The sequence below is a fragment of the Aplysia californica genome, unplaced genomic scaffold (assembly GCF_000002075.1).
Source record: "Aplysia californica isolate F4 #8 unplaced genomic scaffold, AplCal3.0 scaffold00316, whole genome shotgun sequence".
Classification (NCBI taxonomy): domain Eukaryota; kingdom Metazoa; phylum Mollusca; class Gastropoda; order Aplysiida; family Aplysiidae; genus Aplysia; species Aplysia californica.
Genome location: NW_004797586.1, coordinates 330,390 through 338,883, shown reverse-complemented (window position 1 = coordinate 338,883; position 8,494 = coordinate 330,390). Strand labels below are relative to the sequence as shown.

Below are 8,494 nucleotides of genomic sequence, written 5' to 3'. Positions count from 1 at the left end.
CATTACTTTCTCCCCATAAACTGACTTTATTTCAGTGTGTATTTCTAGAGGTTTAAGACCTTTTGTGGTCAGAAACCGAATGACAGACCTCACTTCTACCCTTGACCAATTTTCCAAGGGGATAGCCATCTTTTGAGAACTGCTGTGCTCGTTTGGTTTGTGCGATGCTCATGGTGCTCAATCGGGAAATTTCTAAATGATTGTTTTACAAGTGTGCGTTTACAGAATGTGAAAATATTGAATAGTTTTCAAATTACAGCCAAATTCCGGTTTTCCGTGGGACAGCCCTCGTAGTTGTAGGAGAGGCTGAGGTAGCTAAAAATGCCTACAACTCAAATCCCATAATTTTGGGCCGAATTTTGACTTTGGGGGGTGTTGCCACCCCCATGCACGAAGCCACATGAACGTGGATGTTTGGTGTGCACGAGCCGTGACGGTTTTTCTGCTCTGCTGGGATCGAGAGAGCCATGCTGTCAGTCTCGGCTGGGATCCATTTGTAACCGCTCAGCCCGGCTTGGCCTTGACAGGCAGGGTCGAAGCACACCTCCCGAGGCAAGGCGTGTAGATCTAGGCTACATACTACATGGCAACAACAGCTGTGCTTCTCGTTTCAATTTAGTGAGTGTAACACAGAGATTCAGAGCCATGAGCAACAACGGGCTACCGGTAAGTTGTGATATAATACAAAACTTTTCTGTCACCAGAAACCGAAATTGCTTGTGCATGTGATGCTTCTCTATTAAAAATATATAGAACCTAAGTGTTTACACTGACGCGACAAAACTGGTGCAGCTAGTTGCCCTGTGCTCGCCTGACCTAGTCTAGATCTAAATGATCTTCTAATTTGTATCTATGGATGTACTCAGAACCCGGTAGTTATTTAAGAGTTTCTGACAGACACCTCTGAATATCTTCCTTAGTTTCGGTTCGTTTCGTGTGTCGGGTGAGGTTTCATGACCTATGCACTGTACTTACATCTAGATCTAGATCTAGATCCATATGAATATATTTTTAGCTCTACTTTATTCTACACACCGAAACCAGTTTATGTAGAAGAAGTAAGGGGACGTGCAAATATAATCTTCCGCCTGGAAAGGGAAGGGAGGGGGATCTTTGGCTCCTGTAAGAAAATTGTGAGAAAACAGGGGTGGGAGTCTTGAACCAATGTAATATTTCACTTTTGTGAGGAGAAAAAATAACAGGGAAAACATTTATGACTACAAATTTATCTTTGAACAAGCACATAAAAAGAGAGTTAGATCTGACTATTCATGTAGAGCGGTAACACGGCATTATAATATGCCGGGGCGATACATCAGTAGGCCCTCGAGTGGCAAGTATGAATATGCCATCTCGCACTTTATAAACTGGTTGTCTAATTTTCATTACACGGGTGCTGTTTAAGTGGTAAAATGACACATACGTTTTTGTTTGAAGCATAATGATCAGCAATTACAGACACTGTGGAATCCGGATAAAGTCAACTTGCATAAAGTCAACACCTCACTGTGGTCCCGTTTTTAAAAAAAAATCTTTTTTAAGTAATTGTGTTCTGATACTGTCAACCGCTTGAATGTTAAACTTGCGTAATATTTTGAAAAATTTGGAGCTAAATCCCAATATGAATTCATTTAAGAAGAGATATTTAGGGCCTGAGCATGAATGACAAAAATTATAGTTGAAATACATTGAAGTCTGTGTCGCTACATTTTTTCTCATACCTGAAACCCCACCAGCACACCAGAAGGTAAAGAATCCGAGTGTAGGTCTGTTCTGACAATACTTTTCACGAACTAGAATGTGTGTACAGAAATATTGATTTTTTAAAAACCTCAACGTTTCAGAAAAGTAAAGTTCAGAAGGCCACGAGTACAACAATAATATCTTTTTAAAGGCACGCATCACCTACGTCCTCACAAGTCACGATGGCCAAATTTCGTGTGGAAAAAAAGTATTAAAAAGCTGAAGTGAGATTTTTTTGTCAATGTAGGTGTTCTTACGCCCTCGTCTACACTTTTCAGATCATTTAGGAGGCGTGCTTCTGCCTCTGCCTGTCAGGGCTAACCCTGGCTTTGAAGGATGCAACATCCCAGCCGAAAGACCGAAAGATACTCGATAAAAATGTCTTCCCACTCGTGAATCTAACTCGGGACTCATGCGCACGACAATGAAGCGCCTAAACACTATACCACCGACGTCGGAATACAATTTGTTTGGCCGGTCGTCCTCTCTGTCTGATCTGCCGAGTCAAAATGAATTGTAGCATTCCTCTGTAGACCAAAGAAGTTATAGTTATTATGTCAAGACTGGAGCTCAGGGGCTTCTCATGGTCAAGAGGTTACGATGGTTGCCTTTCATTTAACAGGTCCTGGGTTCGAAACCTAACAGCAACAGAAATTTTATTCTCCAGAACTTTCTCCTTACACCTCCTTTCCTGCTCTCTAACCATCTAACCATGTTCTGTCGTCTTCTTTCGTCTCCACCTTCCCGTCACCCCCCCCCCTCCCCCCCCCCAAAGAAAAAAACAACAACAACCGGCTTTTGCCCCCTTTTCTGGTCTCGATCCTGACTCTTTCTGCAGCCGTTCTACTGCTACCCCTTGGCTCCTTCTTATCGCTGTCTTTCGGCCTTTCAGCCACACCCTTGATCTTTGGGTAGGTAAGATCTAACACATAGCCTTCTCGTTTAATTTAATTATTAGCCTTCTCGGATAACGCCGAAAAATCTCGGAGGTCCTGTGTGCAAGTCGCGCACGTTAAAGATCCCTTGTTGGTCCAAAACTGATAAGAGTAGACTTCGGCCGCTACCCGGGTAAAATTAAAAAATCAATTCCTACAAAACTAAAAATGTGTAATTTGTCCCGCGCACTCAAATGACCTTATGCAGTTGCGAGTGCCGAAAAACACTTACCAAAACGAACAAAGACTGAAGCTTACGGCAGTGACGTCACACGAGTCAGACACAGGTCCCTTTTTGTTCTTAAAGGCATGGCCGGCGCGCCCCCATGTGCATGAACAATCTTAGCTCCCACCTTGCTCCCCATGAGTTCTTGTTGATCTATACTAAATACGCCCTGCCCCACCATTTCAGTGCAAGCTTGTAGATTTTCTCCTATTACTGTCGACAGGACGTTTCCATGTGAGTTAAGAAAATGCCCACCCTTTGTTGTTGTTTGTATTTGTAAAGTGTTTTACGGCGCTCGCAACTGCATAAGGTCATATGAGCGCGCGGGACACACCTAATATTTTCAGCTGGTATGAAATTTTGAATTTTACCCGGGTGGCGGCCGAAGCCTACTCTTATCGATTTTAGACCACCAATGGATCTTTAACGTGCGCAACTTGCACACGGGCCCTCCGAGATTTTTCGCCCTTGTCCGAGAATGCCCACCCTTTGCTGTTCTTTACCTTAAGCGGGGTTCACACATACAGGAGAAGAGTCTATGAGTTATTCTCGATAAAATAATGCCAAATTCGGGTTTAATCGTGATGAGCATCTGGCCATGACTGTTGACATCATTGTGTAGCCGAGCCCTCGGGGAGACGCTTGCCGAGCAATAATTTAGGACGGCAAGCATCATGCCGAGTATCTCGCCAAGCGTCTCGCCAAGCGTCTTGCCGAGCAATTAGTTTGAATCCTGGCCACTTACAGAGCCAAGAAACGTGGTGGACAAACTCGCCGACCATGCTGACCGTCGCCGAGTTAGTCGGTGTGCAATGTTATAAATCATATTTATGGGGGGGGGGGGCAAAATGTTTGAGCTCATTCCGGAGATGCAGATCTTGGAGTAGACGACGTTCTGGGTTCTTTTTCAAAAGCAGCAGGAGCACGACTGGGAACAGCAGCAGCAGAAGTATCTGTGCCCGCAGTTTTATGAAAAACAAATTCAGAAATTACGCAAACTGAGCCCAAAAATGTGAAATTATGCGATTCTGTTAATTTTAACAAAGAATGGCAAAGGAAAATAATCAGAAATTATGCAAAAAATGATCAAATTTTGCAAAATTATGCGGGGTGCATAAAACCACAGGTACAGAAGTATCCTGAAGTCTCACGAAGGCAGGCTAGACAGCAGAGCTCGGCACACGTTAATAAGGGTTTGGTGTGTGCAGACTGGTATCTACAGAAGGTGGAGCATCAGCAGCTGCAGCAGCAATTCTCGTAGACTTTTTTCGGAGGCATAATAACGTTAGTAAATGGTCGATTTGTAGATAACCAGCGTAGATGTAGATCGTTTTGCAGCTGAGTAGTGAATGAGGCATAGACTGTGTGCTGTGCGTTTATGGTAAAGGCGCAAAGATCGCCGTGTCACGGTGCGTGCTCGTCGTGTCTACTTTTGCGCGCTGTCCTTGAGTAACTCCCGACGGTGCGTGCAAGATTTTTACATGGCGAGCAATAATTTAACCCGCAGAGTATGAGATTGAACTCGGCTACCATTCAGATCTCGTCGGCGTGTCACTGACGTTTGCAAGCAATTTACATGGATGCGGGTTGGCCACACATGGACGATCCTTATGTATTACAGGGTGTCTCCAAATCACCAGACTCCATTGCTCTATATTGGTTTAAAGTGCTTCGTTAGCTTAGTTGGTATCGTGCTGGACAGCGGAGAGGATGGACCTGGTTCGAATCCCAGACTGGCGTTCTTGAAGTGGTGTCGTTTTGTGGAGTTTTCAAAACTCTCAACTTGTTTGGCTCGGTTCTGTCAGAGACGGACATTAAATTTGGAGGTCCCGCCTCTTAAATATCAATAATCGTTAGTTCGGATCCCGCTAGTTCTCATTGGGGTGATAAACCTATACCCTTTTACATTTACAATGGTTTAGTTGAACGACATATTTATCCATTTCTATACGTTGTCAACCCACATACGTGAACGAATATTGAAGGGTTCGAAACCAACTAGATGTGCTGTTTTGAGAACAGTGCAGCCCGATTTCTTTTGTAAACAAACACACAGCAGTGCAGTCCGGCGAGTTTTGAGACAGCCTGTAATAGGTCCCGATGAAAGCACGTCAAAGCTTCATCCACCAGGTCGAAGTCGACGAGAATGACGAAATCCTGGACCTGTTGAACTCAAATTCTCATCCAAAACACGTGTTTCACCGAGACAGTAGGAGACACAGACAGAGCAAATATTTTGCTGCACCTTTCGTTCTGGTCAGTGTTGGCTGACCTCTCCACGCCCGTGTTCATCTGCTGGGATTGCTTGTAGTCACATCGGCAAGCGTTGTCCTCCCGAGTGAACAGCAAGTCTCGTGCGATAAAGAAAAAGAACAGAAGCCTTTGACGTCCCTGCAATGTGACAACACTATCACGTGACTATACAATTAGCGTCAATTTTACACCATATTCAATTCAAATCTTGAGAATAAAGGCCACCTTTACCAGCGCTTGGCTTGGGCTGTGAACATAATACTACAAAAGAGGTTATCATTGCTACATAGAACTATAGACAGCGAAATAACTCCATTTGTGTTTGAGCGGTTAATCAGATACTTGCACTGTATGTTTCCGGGAAAGCCAAGAATGTTTCTGAGTGTTCTAGGGTCTGCTGAGGTACAGTAATAATATAGGTATAAAGTGCGTAGAGCTTGCTGTCATGCGGGGATATATGCTCTAACAAAATATGTTATTTATTTATTATCATTACATTCTCTCTACAGAAGTTCCTCAGGATTATATCGAGGTATCAGCGGAGTGTCTTTCAGACAAGAGTTGTCCAACAGACTCATCTGACCAAAAGACTTCTGTCCTCGTCCCATCTGAAAATGGCCGATACAAAACCCACACGAGAAGATGCCTTGGCCGCTGTTGGCGCTTACTTACAGAAAGGTCAAGGAGCCGAGTCAACCGCTAAGCTATATGACGACACAGCGGACAAGTATGACCAGGTTTGGATTTGTTTCTTTTTGTTTTTTGTTTTTTGCTTCTGTTGATACATATATCTGCTGGCCACTTTAACTCTTTGAGCCCACACATTTTCGCTTGAAGACGCACTTTTGGGGCACTTAAAAAAAGAAACAGAACTACGGCATGTATTGTTTCAACTACATTTTTCTTTATCTTTAATTTTAAAAAGCATCTACAACACGCAAACTATGATATAGATCTATGCAGATTCGTGTTCCTGATTTGTGTTGGAAAGTTCGAAATGTGCCACAACTTGGTCATTGGTCTGCTGTCGATCATTTGTGCCCGCTACGACCTTAAAAGGTAAATAGCATCTGTGGTGTAATTAGGCGCTTCGCTGTCGCACGCAGAAGACTTGAGTTAGATTCCAGAATGGGGCGGATTTTTATGAGTATCTCAGTCTTTCTTTCTTTCAGTTCGGGTGGCCCTGACGGGCAGGGTCGAAAGCCTGCTTCCTAAATGATCTAAATCGTATCGATGTGGATTTTTAAAAAGGGCAACATGTACGTTACATGGTCATTTTTGTGTCATGGGCACAAGCAGGTAACAACGGTTGGACCCTCATCATCAGTAATTTATTTATAGTCACCAGCCTTCAACGACGGTTGGATAACGTGTAATCTGTGTCATTGTTTTAAGGATTTTTTAAAAATGTATATGTAAAGTGAAACTATCTCTGGTGTATACACTACCTACAGGAATGATTACACTCATCATCCTTTCTCGCAGAAGACATGAGTTCGTTGGAGAAATGTTATACTTGGAGTATATAATAATATCCATCCTTATTCTGGGACGACGTTGTACAACCTGTACCCCACTTAGCCCGGGTTGGCATTGAGTAACAAGCAGTTTCGACGCAGCCCTCCTAAATATTCAAAAAAAATTCTATTGAGCGATAAATCATTGATATAAATTAATCAAATTTCTCTTTATTGATCCCAGTGGGGAGATTTGTGTCAAAATGACAAACATACACACCTAAATAAATTTTTAAACACACACCTATACATACAAAGAATATCAAATACATACTATCACACCAATGCAGACAATTTTACAAACATGCCATTGCTGGTCTCCACTATGCTGTGCCCTGCTTTATTTTTTTTTTTAGCTAGGGTTATCTTGTTTAGCTTTAGGAGACACCCCAGTGATCACCCATCTAAACCCTGTGCCACCGACTCTTTCTTCTCGCTATGAGTATTTTTGGGTCTGAACTAGTTTCTCGGCCACTGGAACCCTCATTCACAATCAATACGAAAAAAAAATCTATAAATAGTATGTATAGTTAATGTCACCTTGCGGAGTTTAATATGAAAATACTTTGAATTCTGCACAGTACATGGAGGCGCTCAATTTCGGAGGCCCAACCCAACTGGCCAAGTCTGTGAGTGCGTTGATAGGAGACAGGTTTGACATCAAAATCATCGACATTGGCGCCGGCTCGGGACTGTCTGGACTTACAGTAAGTTGGTGTGTCCTTGGTTTTTCATTGGTTTCTTTTAGCATATTATTCATAACTGAGGGTTCCTTTTCCTTTTGATTGTGATTAGATTTATGGATTTCGTCCGTGCTGGCGCTCCACTCTTGGTTCGTTCTTGAACTGGTCGTTCTTGAACTGGTCGTTATGTGGTTTTCAAGGCATTAAGCTCATGTGGATCAGTCCTATCGGATACGGAGGTTGAATTCGGAGGTCCCGTGTCTTAGATAACCTAATGGTGTAGATAGGGCGTTAAACGCATACTCTTACATTTTCCCCCTTTTTTTCCCCATCTGTGCAATCTGGGTGAACGCAGACCTAGTATATGTGCCTGCAGTGTTTCAGTTCATGAAGACCTTGTCCATAGATTAAATACACTCAGAATCTGAAACGTGTCGGAACGTTTATAAGTTCGTTTTGTGAAGTTTTCAAAGCTCTCGATCTACCCATTTGACTCGGCTCTTAAATAACCTAACGGATAGTGTCGATTGGGGTGTTAAACATGAGTGGTTTGCGGGTGCTCCGGTGTGGTTTGCTTCTTCTTTCCTATCAAACATCTATGATCTATCGTCCTTGTCTCCTCTTCTTCTTTTTTGTGTTTGTTACTCTCTTGCAACACCTCTAATCTTCTGGCGCTCATATGACCTTATGCAGTTGCGAACGCCGTAAAATCTCTATTAAAGCTAAAACTAAAAGGGGTGTTAAACCTGTACACTTACTTTTTTTCTCTGATCGTTTTTGTTTGGGGATTTATCTTAGGTCTATCAAGCCGGGTACAAGAACATTGATGCTGTGGATGCCTCTCAGGGAATTCTTGACGCTGCGAAACAAAAGGGAGTTTACGGGAAGCTGATGTGTCAACTCGTGGGAGATACCCCTCTACCAGTGGAAGACAGTGAGTGATGTTTGCCTGCATGTATCTGATCGTGATTCGTTTCTGCTCTCTGTCTCGGTGTCTCGGTGTCTCTCGGTGTCTCTCGGTGTCTCTCTGTCTCTCTCTCTCCCTCTCTCTCTGTCTCTCTCTCTCTCTTTCTCTCTCTCTCTGTTTGCTTGTCTGTCTGTTTGCCTCTCTCTCTCTCTCTCTGTCTCTCTGTTTCT

General features: G+C 43.2%; 1 protein-coding gene across 1 annotated transcript in view; it reads left to right on the top strand.

The window, feature by feature from the left end:
• Window positions 1–506: 506 nt before the first annotated feature.
• LOC101862358 overlaps window positions 507–8,494 on the top strand; it is a gene marked incomplete in the record, with an annotated part of 10,363 nt that continues 2,375 nt past the window's right edge. Inside the window, 4 exon segments of the mRNA XM_013084763.2 lie at window positions 507–666; window positions 5,667–5,894; window positions 7,256–7,381; window positions 8,156–8,274. Coding sequence (XP_012940217.1) covers window positions 646–666; window positions 5,667–5,894; window positions 7,256–7,381; window positions 8,156–8,274 — 494 coding nt within the window.